Source organism: Eleutherodactylus coqui, chromosome 2 (assembly GCF_035609145.1).
Source record: "Eleutherodactylus coqui strain aEleCoq1 chromosome 2, aEleCoq1.hap1, whole genome shotgun sequence".
NCBI classification, from domain to species: domain Eukaryota; kingdom Metazoa; phylum Chordata; class Amphibia; order Anura; family Eleutherodactylidae; genus Eleutherodactylus; species Eleutherodactylus coqui.
Window position 1 is genome coordinate 116,058,411 of NC_089838.1, and position 18,502 is coordinate 116,076,912.

Here is an 18,502-nt window from a genome sequence, read left to right on the forward strand (position 1 = left end):
TGAATAATTGTATATTATATGTTACATAGGTACAAGTTATTCCGTCAGGGATCCATCAGAAAAATTGACTGAAGAGACTTTCGAACAATTGCCTTCTCTTGCTGTTGCTGACAGAAGAAAAAGGACAAACATGTTAAACTATTTTTATACAGTACTTATCTCATATTTTCATAATAAAACTTGATGGAAAAAATGATGAGCAATGTGTCATATCACAATAGATTATTTGATCTTGACTTACAGTGTCCATCAATATTTTCTTTTGTAGCATAGCCATTTCCTTCTTCAGCTCATTTTGAGCGCTGGTTAAGAGGTTTTCATTGTTTTTCTCTAGTTCAAGCATGCTCTAAAAAGAAAAAGAACGTGTATAAGAGTAAATTCACTTGGGGTGGATTTGCTGCAGATTTTCTGCATGCAACTTACAGTGGGGTTTCAAGTTATTGAGGTTTTCAAAACTCTATTGACACGTTTAAAGAAAAAAAAGCATGATTTGTGCTACAATTTTTTTAAATCCGCAGTAAGCTCTATTCACTGGTGGATTTTACCATATATATTTTGTTGCAGAGGCGACCGTATGTGCAAGCATTTTTTTGATCAAATCAAATTTATCTAAAATAGAAATAAAATACCTTTTGTAGATAGATGTTGTCCAGGAGTACAAAACAGGAGCTTTCTTCCTATGGGCTAGATCACTCGAACTTATTTCCATACATTAAAAAGTCGCACATATAGTGCGACTCATTTGATTTAAATTGCTTCATTTAGAAGAATGTGTTTTTACCTTCCAAAATATTAGTGTGAGAAAAAATAGGACCTGCTCTATTTTTCACAGGGGTTGTAAAAAGAGAAGTTTTGACCTATCTTTCGCCGTGTTACGCAGCAAGCTCCCATAGACTTCTATGGCAGCTGGAAAAAAAAAAAAGGAGGAGGGAGCTACTCTGCGTACAACGCTGGGAAAAGAAGATGGCTCTCTCTAATTAGGCATTTTATTGCCATTCTGAGGATTTCTTCCATTTGTTGCTTGCCATCGCTTCAGCGTGTATTTCTTTAACATGCACGCTGCAGTGGCTGGTGTGAATGACTTTAAAAATGCCAATTACGATCGAGATTCGAGCTAGTTAAAAATATTGCGAATGTACGGGCAAACATATATATGCGTACGTTCGTCTGAATAAGGCTTTTTTGTAGAGCAACAGATGCAGTCTCAAGAATTACACTGAGTTGTATGTAGTACTGTTGACTGCAGTTGTCACACAGTAGCCCTAGCCTAATGCCCCTTTTACGATTCTGTTTAAACGATCTGCCTGAGCGAGTAACATCACTGCTAGTAGTTTGCGCTTCTTCAGTATGTTTAGACAGGCAGATTACTAACTTCTGGCTCAGTGCTTTACATTCCTATGTAAAACACTGAGCAGGGAGTGTTTTAATTGAAATCAGAAGTGAGCGAACCAGCAATGTTTTTAATGCAGGCTGAAACTGAGCGACAAACGAAAAGTGCATGATGGCTTCACGTTTAGAGATGACTATTACTGCGCACTTTTGTTCGTATGAATGAATTTTCAGCAACAATCATTACCTGTAAATGGGCCATAAGGCTGGATTCATGAGCATAAGTGTTTTTGCACATGCACTGGCACCTCATTTTTCCGCATCAGGCGTTGCATATTTGCATGCGCAACTTTGTTTTTTACTGTACTCTTTGTGTGCGCAAATCGTGCACATTTTGCGCTCTTAAAATAACCCACAGTCCCGTACATTGAAATGGCTTATTAGCCTAATTAGTTTCATATGTCCTGTTTCCCTACGCAAAAGCACAGGTCATTGAACATGCTTGGTATTATTTTGCATGACAGAATTGCACATGTAAAATACTCTTGTGAACGAACCCATTGAAATCAATGGGTTCTAGTCACTCCATATTACGTGCTCAAAAACGCTCATACGACCATATTTGCATTGCGGAATCCAAAGCGTGCATCTGCCTTCAGGTTCCACAGCAAATACTTTCCATAGCATGCTCTGGAAAAGCATTTTTTTCCTGCACACGAGCATAAATTGATTGCAATTTTTCGCTCTCGGAGGAGGAGAGAAAAAAATCGCATCATGCACTATTTTTAAGTTGATTCCGCACAGACGGCTACCCGTGGCCCTTCCACAATTGACATTGCCTAGCAATGATGCAGGAAAAGCAGGGATTTAAAAAAAATTAAAAAATCTATATTGTGCATGTCCGATGGCTCACTGTGCGGACCATCCGCAGTACAGAAAAGAAATGAGAGGCACGAGCAGATGCTGGCTGGGCTCAGGGTCGGATTACACTGCAGGCTTCCAGTCGTGTGCAGCTTGGCCTAAGGCTGTGTTCCCATGTGGCCCTTGTATAGCATTTCTATGGCATTTTTCATATGCATGTTAGCTGCACATCAATAAGGTGGCGCTGCAGAGGTATTCCATCTTCCTTATTTGCATATTGCCCAGAGGGGCATGGATGGCCTTAAAAAGTCTCCTCACTAACCTTTTTTGTGCTCTCCCTAAGGCGAGATGATACCCCTCCCAACTGCACATCAAAAATGGTGCTGGAAATCTCATGTGATGCAGTTTGTAGTAGATCCATTTCTACAGATGAAGCACATAGAAATTATGTACTTCTGTGGGCTGGAGCTCAGAGCACTGCTCCCGACTCTTCCAGCCTCCACCCCCTGCAGAGAGAGACGCCGTGTATCGGCCGGCGGACGATATACGGTCGTCTGAATGCGCCCTAAAACAGCACCACACTTGTTCAAAGCATGTGTATACTAGTACAGCTGAGCTCTATTGAAATGAATGGGCCGGAGCTGCAATACCAAACAAAACCTGTGGACAGGTGTAGTATTGTTAGAAGAATGAGATGTGTTTGTTATCCTGGACAACCCTCCTAAGCTCTCCTACAGTTTGTAGGTTAGAAACAAGTCAGATAGAAGTAGTAACCTATAACTACAAGTTTGGAGTCCCTATTAGGGCCATCTTCTAGTAGTCTAGGCCAAGAGATGCGTCCAGGACTATAGGGTCACTCATCTTAATGAATAAATATGAACTACTGCAGAGAATCTAAACCATGTGGCTCTTGCACGGCAAACAGTCGCAAGACTCCTGGCATCTAGCTGCTAAGGTTGTTCAAAGTGGTCAGCCCTTTAAAAAAAATTATGCAGAATACAATTACTAATTTGTTATTGACCTGTAGAGATGGAAAACTGTGTCTCTGCAGAAGTAAGGCTACACAGTTGTAAATACTATACAGAACTTTCTAATAACATTTTACGTGCACTTTAATATCTAATAAACAATGTGAAGTACCTTGAAGAACTGTTCACAGAGTTGCTTAGTTGCTTTCAGTCTCTGGTTCTGAACTATTCTGGCCTGTTGAAAAAGCTTCTGCTGCTGACGGAACATATTCTAGTTTGTGAGTCAAAGCGAAAATAAAGATTTTAAGCTGCAGAAATCTGAGGTTTATATCACAATCAAATTCTTCCAGAAAAAAATACTCTTAGGCCTTGTTCACACGGAAGAGTTCATTCAGTGTAATGTCTGAAAAATGATGTGCATCTGACAATTTACAGACTGAGAACGAGGTCTACGACTGGTTTCACGGTGTCTTAAGGGAAACTGTCATGTCTTCACGCGACCATAAAATAAGTTATGGTGCTGTTAGGGGATGGGGACAGGGAGACGGAGACGGGTGTTTTTTTTTTTTTTTTTTTATATTCGCCTGCTCCAGCAATCCAGCGTTATCCCCCTCTGAAGTCTGTAAGTGACATGAAAATCTAACTCTTTGCAGAGTCCCGCCTCCCATAGACTTGTATTATAAAAATAAAAGTCACATTTTTGTGCTGTGCGCCATCCTGACAGGAGAACACTGCTGGATACCATAGAGAACCTTTATGCCTCTATGCCTGCCTATATCACGTCTTGTATCCAAGCTAGTGGCAGTACAACAGGGTACAATTGCCTCTCTTCAAGCGTTCAGTTTTCCACAATAAATTATCCTTTTGCTCTGATATTGTAATTACTTACTCATATCAACGTTACAATCACACATAGAAAATTTCATTTGATTCTAACAACTCCATCTAGGTGCTTGATTTAACTATTATCTTTATAATGAGTGTACAAAAGCAATTACCGTTACATTTTCTTCTTGCTCTTCTGTCTTTTGCATGTCATCTTCCCACTGGTGAAATAATGTCTGAAATTGTTGAGAATACTCATTGTTCATCTTCTGCCTGTAATGCAACAGAAGTTGTAAATGTTACTTGATACTGCAATTATTTATGAGAGCTAGTAAAAATGTTGTTAGGTTGAATAAGACATGAACTCATTATAGAAATAGTACATCGCAGTACGGTATTATTCCCACGAGCGTATAGCGGCCGCCATTTTACGCTACGATATGAGGTGTAAAACCTCATGAACAGGCGCCCGGTGCATATATGCCGAGGCTGACAAGCCATTGAGCCTCTCCTCCCCCCTCCCCCCGGGCTCACCTCCTTTCTCCTCCCCTCCAGCTGATTTCAATGGGAGGGGACGGAGGTAAGCACCACCCCATCCCACATCCTCACATTGCTGGCTGCGGAAAAAGGGCGGGAGCTTGGCTTCGCCCCCATCCAGCCCCCCGCAGGCATCTCACCTCTTGCAGGATGGAGTGGCACTTAGCCCCGCCCCACCCCATTGGAATCAGCCGGAGGGGAGGAGTGAAGAGGGAGTTTAGCAGTCATGCTGCTAAACTCCCTCCCACCTCCAGCCGCTGTCATTGGCGCCCATAGGAGCCCATTCAGCGGCTGACGTATTCCAGTCCAAAAGATAGTTCCAGGACTATCTTTTGGGCCCGAAGTAAAAACTCCCGGCGCTATATTGGCCGCCTGGGCGTTTTTACATCATGGGAATACAGCCATGTGATCTGATGCACTGCAATCCAATGCATCAGATTGTAGCGTATATCGGCCAACAATGAAAACGGCAGGCCGATATATGCTTGTGGGAAAGAGGAATAATGTAGTTGCACATATCTGATGCATGCTGTGTGCAACTGAAAAGCTCAGGCATCTCATGAGTGCTGAAGTCAGTAGTATTAACTTTGAGGCTGGGTTCACATGGGGCGGATTTGCCGTGGGAATTCCGTGTGGAATTTCGCTGCGGCAAATCCACATGTGGCTGCTAATCCCGGGATTAGCTAGCCATGTGGACGAGATTTCTCAGAAATCTCGTCGACACGGGACGGCAAATCCGCTGCGGCTAAGCCAGCAGAAGCCGCTGTTGCGGCGCGGATTTGCCGACCGCAGCATGTCTTTTTTTTTTTTTTTTAAGCACAGAATCTCCATAATTGCTGACAGATCTGCAGTGATATGTATGCTACAGTATATTAGATGCTGATCCCTGAAATTACTCCCTCCTTTTCCTGGACTTAAAGGGGTTGTCCCGCGCCGAAACAGGGTTTTGTTTTTTTTTAACCCCCCCCCCCCCCCCCCCCGTTCGGCGCGAGACAACCCCGATGCAGGGGTTAAAAAAACAAACCGCTCAGCGCTTACCTGAATCCCGGCGGTCCGGCGTCTTCATACTTACCTGCTGAAGATGGCCGCCGGGGTCTGCTCCCTCCGTGGACCGCAGCTCTTCTGTGCGGTCCATTGCCGATTCCAGCCTCCTGATTGGCTGGAATCGGCACGTGACGGGGCGGAGCTACACGGAGCCGGCATTCTGCACGAGCAGCTCCATTGAAGAGAGCAGAAGACCCGGACTGCGCAAGCGCGGCTAATTTGGCCATCGGAGGGCGAAAATTAGTCGGCTCCATGGGAACGAGGACGCTAGCAACAGAGCAGGTAAGTGAAAAACTTTTTATAACTTCTGTATGGCTCATAATTAATGCACAATGTACATTACAAAGTGCATTAATATGGCCATACAGAAGTGTATAGACCCACTTGCTGCCGCGGGACAACCCCTTTAAATGAGGAGCTCGCAGTGGGACAGCCTCTTAGTCCCTAAGCTGTCTCAGCGCTGCCCTTCATTGAAGTCCAGATGCTAGCTAAGAGAAGCCGCTTCCGAATTAAGTGTGACCATGGTATAGTAGATACTGGGCCTTCATCTAGTCTTCCAGGTCAGCATCTGCATGGAGGTGGAGCGCATGCTATGGGCCTTCATTCACAACCTGCTGAATCTGTAAGTGATTAAAGTTTCAGAACTTGTCCAGAGTACACCAGAACCATCCACTGGAAGTAGTCTGCTCTTAAACACCATTCCATGACTTCCTAGCTTGGACCGTGTCAAGTTCTGGGAATTTTGGAATGATAGTAGTAGCTGTGGCACTATTTCTGTCAATTGCTCCTTCGCCTTTTATACAGTCTCCACTGAGTAACCATATTTTTGTCAGTAGCTTGAGTCCAACATTTATGCTTCTAAATCTGTAATTTACAAGAAATGTACTCCTGTCATCGATCCTCTAACAAATTCTCTTCATATATTCTTATTTGTTTTACCTATTCCCATTAATGGTGAGGATGACCAGTATGGAGAATTTCACATTTGTCCTACTGCTATGCCTGCATTTCTATCCCGGAACTCTCATACGTTGTCTGATATACCACTGAATGATGCTCTTGACCAATAGGTTTCTAAATTGCTTAAAAATGGATTTATCCTTTCAGCTCCAGTGCCAACATGGTAGTAGGATAACAACATCTAGTAAAGTATCGTGCATGAGTTCTGCTGTAATTAACCCGATTAGGACTAAGTGGTGTAAATATACAGCATAGGATTAAAGCTGCTGCAATTTAGACACAACTGAGAACCCACAGGAAAAAAATAAGCGGGTTTTAACTGCTTCTGCCTTCTCTTTTACAGGCTACATAGCGCTCAATGGAAAAATACAGAAAATTCAGGAAGCGGCAGTATCGTTTCCTGCGTTGTACCCAGCTCTCATATATATAACGTTTTTAAATTTAGAGTTCCTTATTTTTAAAATAATTATATTTTTGTTAAATAAAGTACAGGAATGGGTTTGCCATTTTGTTTCGCTTGTATAGGTTCAGATTGCAGGGCAGATATAGTGACTGTTACATAAGAGAAAATTACCCAATGTCACTAAACCGTTGCCATATCTGCCTCGTAATGTGAAACTTTATAAATTACATATCAAAACATTCAAAACAAAATGGGCAACCCATTCTTGTACTTTATTTTAATGAAAATATAATAATTTTTAGAATTAAGAATTCTAAATTTAAAAATTGTGTTTTGGGTTTTTTGTTTTTTTTTACACTTTTTGTACACATTATCTTTAACTAAATGAAAAGAACGGAAAAAATGTCAGTGATAGAAGGAAGTAAAAAATTGCCCTATATGTCACAAAAATATGTCTTGGAGTAGGGAGGGACTGATTGAAAAAATTGTAAATCCATATTGCATAGTAACTCACCTCTGATCTTGTTGTGTTTTCCAAACATGTTCAATTTTCTGGTTGCTGGTTTTTAAAGATGCCTTTGTATACGTTTCCAACCTTTTGCGCTTTGCTATTAGAGCCTTGTTAATGTCCGCTGTATTTAAAAGATTGGTAAAAGTTTAATTCTTATCTAACTTTAAAAAAATCAATTCCTTTAAATTATGTATTCCCAGATCTAGATCATCAGGGTTGCTTGTGGAGCTCATGCTCAGGATGCTGCAATACTTTGGTACTGTCTACCTGAAACTGTTCGCTGCATTGTGAGTTTCAGTGAAATAAACACATAATAATTACAGTTAGGCCTTATTCAGACAGCCGTAATCTAGCCTCATTTTAGCAATCGTTACAAGTCCTGACCACACTAGCCAACAGTACCACCTTGATGACTTCACTGCTGAAGACATGATGCAAGGTGGTTGTCCAGGACATTCTTATAGTTTCATTATAGGGGCACAGTATGGTGTGATTTTGTCAGTGCAGCTAATTATTGCAGGAGAGTGTGAAAATTTTGCAGTGACATCTCAAGTCTCACATTGGAAACCTACATCTATAGCTGGACTCTTTGTGGAACCTGAAAAAAAAAATACTTTTTTTTGTTTGTTTGTCTCTGTTGCTTGCTACACATTTCAGCCAGGATTCATGTCTTGACTAATTTAATTAAACTATTAAAGGTTATACTTTAACTACAATACTGCTTATAAGTTTCAGTACACCCACAGATTCGTCAATTCTTCTGTAAAGGATGAACGTTATTTTAATGCTTTCCAAACTCAAATCCATTGTATTTATACATTATTTATATAAATATCCTTGTAAACTGTAGTATTTGAATAAACAGACCTATGAAACCTGTGTAAAAGCAGATGGGCAGCTCTCTAGCTATAAAGTGGGTGTAGCTAGCCTGCAGCTCATGAATATCCAGGACTACTTTAAGTAGTCCTCTATATATACTGCTGCTGATAAAATGTAATTTTCTGCAAAACTATTGTACAAATCCAGACATATCAGTGTAATTAGTGTAACAGGTACTACCTTATGCTCACTGCAGAGAGGGGTTCAAAAGATGCTGACATATTTCCTTTAAGAAAGCTTTTCATAAACAAATGCACACAAATATCAATGAACTGAAGCAAAATTGTAAATAAGAATGGGTAAAAGTTTCTCATAAACAATTTGAAAGTAAGGCCCCTGTCCACGGGCGTTGCAAAGCCGCCCAGGAGTAGGCAGACAAATCTCCGCCGGTCACCCTTTCTGACAGATAGGCTGACCGCAGAGAATCGCAATGATTCTCCGCTCGTGGACAGGGGGCCGGCGCTGTACTGATGTTGCTACGGAGACGCATGACGTTGCTATGGAAAGCTTCAGACGGCGTGATTTCTGGGCGATTTACCACCGGTGAAATCACGTCCGTGGATGGGGCCTAAGGTCTCATGCACACGGCTGGGTCGGATTCCGACTGTGAGATTCTCGCAGCAGGATGTGACCCATGCCCCTGCAGTGACCTCTCGCTTACCCATCTGGCGTCTTCTCTCTGTGTTCTGCAATGTGCTGGCTGGCGTACAGCCGCACTTGCGTCAGCGGTGACGTTTCTGTGCGAGCCTCTGCGAATGTTGGTGTACGTCTTGACTACATACTGAATTTGGTTACTTTTAATTTTTTTTTGTCTCACTAGTGGTTAATTGTTTATAGAACAATGATGAGGAGCGCACAATCAATATTTAGGCCCCGATAAATGAAAACCTGATTAAAAGAGGTTGTACTTTATTTCTACCAAGACTAAATGTTAACCAGTAGGGGTAGTTGAAAGGGAGTAAAAATGTAAGAACAGACTTAGCAGGGGGTCTGCTTTGTATTATGTTACCATGGAGACACACAGTAGGTCTGCATAGAAATTGAAGATACAAAAAGCTGTACGATTTTTAACAAAAGTTGCTTCTTTTCATTTTAGATGAAAAATTATTGTGAACATGTATATACCATTTAAGACACTAAACAAAGTAATTTTTACCTACCTTGACTTGTAAAAAGGACTCACACAAGCATAGGTCTCCCTCATATTACGTGCATATTTTTCATGCATGTAATAAGCAGTGCTAAAAGCCCATTGAATTATATTTGTTTCTTCACACCCGTGTTTTTATTATGTACATTAAAAAAAAAAAAAACCGCAGCATGTCCTACGTTTTACACGCTGCTTACTATGCCACTGGGAGGGGGAAAAATGATGACGTCATCAGAGTGGCCTCAGACACTAAACAAAGCAATTTTAACTTACCTTGACTTTTAATAATGATTCACTCACATGAGCGCATGTCTCCCACATATTACGTGTGTATTTTTCACACGCGTAATACACAGTGCTAAAAGCCCACTGAATTCTATTGGGCTACTACTCACACCTGCGTTTTTATTATGTGCATGAAAAAATGCAGCATATTGTGGGTAATACGCACCAATATAGGCAATGGGAATTTAACATATGCAGCAAATACATGCCTAATACGTGGGCGACCTACGCCTGTGTGAGTGAACTCTATGAAGTTCTAAGAATCAAAGTCCTTTTTATATAATAAAACAGCATATACGTATAGGAATACTGAAGAACAATACTTTTGTTGTGAGCACAGCTGTGTTTAATTAAAGAAGCAGTTCTAGGAAATGTTCCTAGAACTCTGTCTGTTGTGGTTTTCACTCATGAACAAAAAACTGTGGCTTTAAAATCAATTGGAGAAAACACACCGGAAATGGCACTGTGCAAAATCTCCTAAAAATTTAAAGTTTTCATGTGCAGTGTGTGAATGTGATCTTTTTAAAATTATGTTCACAATAATGTAACAAAATGGAATCAATAATAAAGAAAAAGGAAAAACAAAAAAGTGCATACTTGCCTCCAAATCGTTCTAGCATATTCTGTACCTCTCCACTACAATTCAAAAAGAAAACAAAAGGGTAAGAAGGGAGAAAAAAATGATCATTGCAAAATACAAAATATCATTATTTAACCTCTAAACTTTAGGCTACCTCTCTAAAGTAATACCCGCGAGTCATAAATTTGCAGCTATCGTCATGGTGACACTTTTTCATGATAGGTACTGGGTACCTTATAGTAGGGATTTTTCTTATAGGGGAAACATTGAAAATCTACAACTGATCTCCAGCTGAATTACTGTCTAGGCATGAGGCCTGGTGGTCTGCTCTCATGCAGTTCTCCAGCAATTCAAAAGTTCAGAGTTTTTGCATATTCTCGCACCTATGTTTCTCTCACAATTATCCCACTTTCAAAGTTTGTGAGAGCAAGTTATTTACTAATGATGTCTTATATTACATGCTCTCAGAGATACTCAGTATTTTCATGCTCAACTCCTATACCTTCCAGTGATCTGATGTCAGCATAAGGACTGCTTCAGATAGGAATAAGCGCAACTACTTTCGCCGCTGTGGAGCATAGTTGCGCATGAACAAGGTAAAAATCTTTTTTTCTTAACCTTTCAAACTCCGCGCGGTTCCATGTGAGCTTGAAGTGGGAAGATATGTCCTGCACATAGTATTAACTGTGTGCGAGAAAGACAGGGCAAGTCCGATCTTTTCTCAGGAGTAGTATTAACGCCCGAGAATATCACTAGTGAAAACGAAACCATTGAAATCAATAGTTTTGTTTTGTTCCGTTATGTAGCCGTGATTTTCATGGCCGCATAACGGGACAAAATCACGCCCATCTGTTTAAGCCCTAATAACCACTTTACATATAATGTCCTAAAGCTCAAAATTAACTGGCAACCATGTAAATACATTTAAATTGCAAATATAAAACAATAGTCCATAAATATCATACTCTAAGAATAAATTCTTAAAAAGGGCTCATGCCCACGAGTGCCACGGGATACGCCCACGGATTTACGCTGCAGGAGTACCACGATTAAAAACACAAAAGGGCCTGCTAGTGATCGCGGATTTCCACGGTCTATATTAATACTATATTAATAGAGACCTCCTGTGGCGTAAATCCGTGGAAAAAACATGCTGCGATTTTTTTTCCCGTTGCGAAAATCCGCGGTAGAATTCTGCATGTGAGCGTTGGCAGGTAGAAAGCTATTAGGTTCAATAGAATCTAATAGCTGCGGAATTCACACACGTTTTATCGCAGCGGGGAAATGAGTAGCGATTCCGTCCATGGGCATTCGCCCAAAGAGTTTTCCTATGCTTGGGATCCCTGCAGTTGATTGAAGTGACAGTGGTGCTCGGATGAGTCCATACCAATTCTTACCAGGCACAGCGTTGTACATTATATAAAGGTTGTGGCTGGTATTACAGTTCAATCCCATTCACTTGAAGGGAACTGAGCTGCTGTCAGGCCATGTGACTGATGAACGTGATGTCACATGCCTGAGAAGAGGCTTCAGTTCTTCACTGAGCAAAATGGCCTCTTTAATCAGCTGATTGGTGGGGATTTTGAGTGTCAGACTGTTGCTGATCCACTATTAATGACTTATCCTGAGCATAGGTCATCAACAGTTTGGACCTGGAAAACCCCATTAATCACGGTCTACTGTTTCAGCAGTCAATGTCTAACTACAGTATCACAGCGATTCCCACTTGATTAGAAACTTCTTACCAGACCGGACTGTGAATGATCTTTTTTCATTAGATCAGGTACAGCTCTTACTTCTTCACAGGGATCAACAATTAAAAAATAAAAAGTTATGATTTTTTGAAAGTGGGAATGAAAAAATGAAAACTAAAAAGGACTGAAAGGGCTGCAGCAGCAAAGGGCCTGATCAGAGGACAGGTACCCCTACTTTTATTGTTTTAGCAGGCCTGGATCAATTTTTTTTAAATTTGCCTCACTCCCAGACAACCCTTTTAATTATTACCATCATTAATATAACTCTTTTAATTCTCATTATTATTTATATTCAGGCATCAAGTGATTTTCATAGCACAGGTGTAACAATACTATAGACCAGGGGCGTCAAGCTCATTTTCACTGAGGGCCACATCAGCCTTATGGGTGCCTTCAAAGGGCCAATTGTAATTGTACGACAGTATAGTAATGGTGACTCCCATAGTGGCCGCAATAGTCACCCCAGTAGTAATAGGGTCCCCATAGTGGCCCCAGTAGTGATAGGGACCCCATAATGGCCACAGTAGTAACAGTGACCTCTATACTGACCCCAATCATAATAGTGGCCCCAATAGTAAGTGACTCCAGTAATAAGAGTGACCCCCATAGTGGCCCAAGTAGTAACAGTGACCTCCATAATAATAGTGACCACCACAGTGCACCCAGTAATCAGAGTGGCTCCAATAATAAAGAGTGGTTTCCATAGTGGCCCCAGTAGTAATAGTGCCCCCCATCGTGACCCCAGTAATAATAGTGTCTCCCATAGTAGCCCCAGTAGTAAGTGACCACAGTAATAGGGTCCCCCATAGTAGCCCCAGTAGTAAGTGACCCCCATAGTGACCCCAGTAATAATCGTGACCCCCATAGTGGCCCCAGTAATTACAATGACCTCCATAGTGGCCCCAATAGTAATAGTGACCCCCACAGTGGCCCCAGTAGTAACAGTGTCCCCTATATGGGCCCTGTGTAGTAATAGCGAACCCTGTTGTGGCCCCAGTAGTAATAGTGACCCCTATTGTGGCCCTAGTAGTAATAGTGACCCCTATTGCGGCCCAGTAGTAATAGTGACTCCTTTTTGCGGCCTCAGTAGTAATAGCATCCCCTATATTGGCCCCAGTAGTAATAGTGACCCCGAGGAACATGGCAGCAGCTCCCGTAGACTCCTATGGGAGCTGCCGGAGAAGGGAGGTGGGAGAGAGTTTATCAGCGTGTCTCTTTACACGGGACGACTGTCAGGCTCATAAGGAGGAATAGTCGTTCAAGTGAATGGAGGTGGAGAGGGCCAGGATCGTTATGACCGCCTGCCGCCTTCCATTTACAGTAAACATGCTCAAGCACTGAGAGGTTCCTGTTTACATTTGCTTGGTTTTTAGTTCTGACAAGTGGGTGATTTTACACCCAGTGCTCTGTTGGCGCATGAGTGAGGATTATCACCCAAAATTGCTGTTTCCAGGGAGAATTTGAGTGATAATCGCTCTATGTAAAGGTATTTTTACTGTAAGATCATAAGAGGACAACAGTGTGATAAACAGCATTTGACATACAAGGGAGACTGGTACAAATTTTACAACAGAGCTCAGGATCGTAAGGGACTTTGTCCTATCAGGATAACCTGTGTCCATAAAGCCTTCTGGGCCATAAGATGGCACTATTGGTTGTTCTCACAAGTATCCTATTAATAAAATGTAACCTAATCTGGTAGGAGGGACTGGATTTTAGTTAGAAAGCAGATTTGTGACATGAAAATTGTATAATCAAATTATTCTCAGCATATTCCTTAGAGGAACAGTAAACCTCAAAATGAATGATAAATGTAGAGGAGATATTTTTTGCAGGTTTCTGAAACAAAGGCTAATTTCACATGGGTGAACGCGATAGCAGGTCTGGAAACTCTTAAAATGTAACTTTTATTTAATTAATTAAAATATGGTGTCCCATACACATAACGAGAAAGACAAGACAACATAAAGAAGGATATGGATTGCTGGTTATGTGCCTCTATGGATGTGCAGGCAACTTGATTTATCAACCAGATCCAAATATCACTAAGACAATACTGGCAGTTTAGAGAAGCCAGCTTCCAAACTTCTAAGGGTTAGGAAAAGTCCATTTACAAGTTTCGTATTTTATAGAGATACAGGTTTACTAGCGAAATACTGGCAGTTTAGAATTGCCAGCTTATAGACTACTAAGGGTAAAACGAGTCTGTTAGTAAGTTTCGTATTCTAGAGATTCTGGTTCAAATTCAGGTTCAACGCGTTTCTGTCAGTTGTATGACTCATCAGGAACCAATTATTTATGCGGTAAGTACTGGATATTACTATGATCAAAGTAGTGCAATAAGAATATACGTGTTGTTTTTCTCAAAATTATTCGTCGCACTAACCCCAAAGAAAATATAATGAACTAGCAATAGGATGCTGATGTATCCTTCCCTTTAAGCTACAATAGGAGATGAGGCCTGGAGTTAGACACACTTTAGATAAAGGTAGTGGTCTAATCCTATGAGGTAAGAGCCCCAAAGAGTACACTAAACTCTGTAGAGTACTGAAGGAATTAGTGTACTCTTTGGGGCTCTTACCTCATAGGATTAGACCACTACCTTTATCTAAAGTGTGTCTAACTCCAGGCCTCATCTCCTATTGTAGCTTAAAGGGAAGGATACATCAGCATCCTATTGCTAGTTCATTATATTTTCTTTGGGGTTAGTGCGACGAATAATTTTGAGAAAAACAACACGTATATTCTTATTGCACTACTTTGATCATAGTAATATCCAGTACTTACCGCATAAATAATTGGTTCCTGATGAGTCATACAACTGACAGAAACGCGTTGAACCTGAATTTGAACCAGAATCTCTAGAATACGAAACTTACTAACAGACTCGCTTTACCCTTAGTAGTCTATAGGCTGGCAATTCTAAACTGCCTGTATTTCGCTAGTAAACCTGTATCTCTATAAATACAAAACTTGTAAATGGACTTTTCCTAACCCTTAGAAGTTTGGAATCTGGCTTCTCTAAACTGCCAGTATTTTCTTAGTGATATTTGGATCTGGTTGATTGATAAATCAAGTTGCCTGCACATCCATAGAGGCACATAACCAGCAATCCATATCCTTCTTTATGTTGTCTTGTCTTTCTTGTTATGTGTATGGGGCACCATATTTTAATTAATTAAATAAAAGTTAAATTTTAAGGGATCATTCCAGTGAATATATTCCATTTTCTTTATTGATCCTCCTGCCTCAGTGATTCAGGTCTGGAAACTCGGTGCGATATCCTTGCAGATGCCAGACGTTTTTGTGTCAAAAACGCCTCCGATCACTTCTGAGAAGTTGCGAACCTCTGGCACGGATTTCGGCCATGTCGGAGGATTGGCAAAGCTGTCCCATGGTTTTCAATGGGAAACCTTGCATCGCACTCATGTGCACGTCGCATTCCCTCAGAGCGCCTCGCTAATTGTTTTCAATGGGGCCGGAAAACGCGAACGCAGTGCAAGGTTTCCCATTGAAAACAATTGGAAACATTTGCCAATCCTCTGACATGGCTGAACTGAAGTGATGGGAGGCGATGGGAGGCTTGCATCCGTGGGTACATTGCACTTTCCCAAGCACAATATCGGGCCAAGTTTCACAGCTTGATATCTTGCTCGGCCATGTGAACTTAGCCTTAGGCCGTGATCACACAAACATTTTTACGTGGCTAATACAGCCTCAATTGGATTCCAATACGTTCATTCAGATAACCGATTTTCAGTTGCATAAAAACGTAGCACCGGGAATAATAAGACATTGGCGACTGAATACGGTGACCGATTTTATACGCGGCCAGAAAAGATAGGGGTTCTTTTAGCTGATATGCACTGGTGGTTCCAAAAGACTCCTATGAGATCTGCAAAAAAAACGGAGGGAGTTTAGCAGTGTCCAACGCTGTGAAAACATTTCAGCTGGCTCTAGTTACACATTAGAAGCAATGCTGAGCATTTATGCCGACCGAGGGGTTTTCTGCGCTGCGAGATTTATAAGCTGCAGCCGCTTGTGTGAGTGGGCGAGAAAACACAAATTTTGGCCGTGACTTGATTGCGACTTTTCCCCGTCCATGCATTTTTTGGCCAGCATAAAAACGCATCCCCCATGAGAAAGAGGCCTTAAGCGCATATGGAGTCCTGGAAATCCCTTTTACAAAAAACTTGAGCAAAATTCTCTTTAGGAAACGTTTAACTTCTCCAGTGTCCCCTGCCTTTTCCTGATTTTTGCCTCAATGTCCCTTTTTTGTTCCCTTCTGCTGCTCCCCATTTTTTTATCTATTTTTAATTCTGTAATGTGTTTGCTCAGTTCCATGCTGCCCTGAACTCCTCTAGTCTCTCCACAGCTGTAGAGTTAAATAACCCTTTTTACCAGCAGGTGTCGGCTATCACTGAGTTGAAAGAGAACTATAAAAATCCTTAGAATGAGCTCCCCCTAGTGGTAATAAAGAGATTAAATGGTGATACAGTAAAAAAAAGTGTTAAGAAAAAATACGGCATTAAGTGTTAGATTTCAAATATTGATTTCAGGTGTGAGGAAGATTGTTTAACATGCAGTCTCCATATGTATGTTACAGAGACTGGGGGTAGAGAGAGAGTTCCTATCGTAAACATTGCAAGCCATAATCCTACTGTATACTAAGAGGAGCAATAATCCCAAATCAATGTATGTACATGGATAACCTGCTTGGTTTACATCTCTAATCATAGTGCAAGGCCGGTTAAAAGACTTCTTGTTGACTCACAGTGTAGCTATCATTCCAATAGGTGGCGCCACGGAGGATTACGCTATCATTAATTTGCATATGTTACAAATACAAAGTTTCTTCCCACACAAAACAAAATCAATGCAACTATTCCCTATACTACACTTAAGGGCTTATTCAGTCGACCGTATATCGGCCTGGTATTAACTATGGCCGATATACGGCGTCCCTCTCTGCAGGGGGAGGAGGCTGGAAGAGTCGGGAGCAGTGCACTGAGCTCCCGCCCCCTCTCCACTATTTGCAATGAGGGGAGGTGGGATGGGGCAGAGCTAATCCCCCCCCCTAAAATGTAGCCCCGCCCTGTCCCACCCCCACATATTGCAAATAGTGCAGAGGGGCAGAGAGGGGGCGGGAGTTCAGAGCACTGCTCCCGGCTCTTCCAGCCTCCTCCCCCTGCAGAGAGAGACGCCGTATATCGGCCAGCGTGAATACCCGGCCGATATACAATCGTCTGAATAAGCCGTAAATAAGTGATTGACCGAGCTCTCAGGTTGGAGGTTTTGACTGTATTAACTTGATATTTGAAAAAAAAAACCAATCACCCCATGTGATCTTCATCTTCTTCATTTTTCACTGGTAGGGGGCGTTTTTTCCCATGTTTATTGATGAGTATGTTCTGATCTGTAATAATATAGCATTGTATGCAGGATAAGTTTGAAGACATACAAATAACAGTGACAAAAAAAACTAAAAGGAGGAGTTAACTTTTTTCAGAAGGGTCCCCAGAAAATCTGCGGACCATTGAGTGTCCTGCTAATAAGACTCCCAATGATCAGATTAATTTGTGGCAGAATCTGGCATCACTACCACAGGGGAAATTAAGAATTATCCGATGCCCATTCCACAGGTTGTCAGTGCACTTCACAGATGTCTCAGGTCCTCCAGAGACAGAAATGCTTTTTGTAGATGCTGTCTGCTCTTCTAATGAAGAACTCCCCCTATTAACTCTGTATTCATTATTTGAACATGGGTTTCGGTCTGAAAGCTCGGGACACAACAGTTTACTGACACCCAATAGACCATTACAAGGGCTGTGGGGTTGTAAACCATGCATGTGCTATCTTCAGCGACCCCCGACAATCAGCTGTTCTCTGGGCTTTGTGCACTCTTGCAGTGAATTAATTTCTACAGGAAGCAGATAGCTCCCCCTGCAGTGGCCCAGCTTGGTATTGCAGGCCATGTTCCCATTGAAATGAATGGGTACTTAGCCTGTAATACCACACTGCACCACTACAGTGGGAGCTATCTGCTTCCTGCAGAAATGAGCTCAGTACATGAGTGCACTGCCCCGCCAAGCAACTAATCGGCAATTTACTATTGGTGAGTGACCCTGAGGAGAGGCCATCAATACTTTACAACTAGACAACCCCTTTAACCATCCAGTTACTGTATATACCTTCTGAGATGTCTTCATCTGATCCACTAACAATTTTCTGTTCCACATCCACAAAGTTATATGGATGTAATTTGTCATTTTGGGCCATCTTTACCGATTTTGCCAACTTTCTTCCAGGGGCCATGGTTTCAATATCTGATATTCACGTAGAAATAAATAAGTATCATTTTCAATCATTTCTATGGTTTAATATTCTATATTATTTATTTTACACATTTATATAGC

General features: G+C 41.5%; 2 protein-coding genes across 2 annotated transcripts in view; one reads left to right on the forward strand and one right to left on the reverse strand.

Annotated features, from left to right (window-relative positions):
• The window catches only part of CHPT1 (choline phosphotransferase 1), a 29,084-nt gene extending 28,890 nt beyond the window's left edge, over positions 1-194 (forward strand). Inside the window, exon 9 of the mRNA XM_066591411.1 lies at positions 30-194. Coding sequence (XP_066447508.1) covers positions 30-68 — 39 coding nt within the window. The 3' untranslated portion in view covers positions 69-194. The remainder of the gene's footprint in view (positions 1-29) is intronic.
• SYCP3 (synaptonemal complex protein 3) lies at positions 161-18,401 on the reverse strand. The gene is made up of 5 exons (XM_066589291.1): positions 18,278-18,401; positions 7,442-7,559; positions 4,157-4,256; positions 3,331-3,429; positions 161-346 (listed from the first exon to the last, which is right to left on the reverse strand). The coding sequence occupies exons 1-5, from the start codon at positions 18,399-18,401 to the stop codon at positions 161-163; spliced, it is 627 nt and encodes a 208-aa protein (XP_066445388.1).
• Positions 18,402-18,502: the final 101 nt, after the last annotated feature.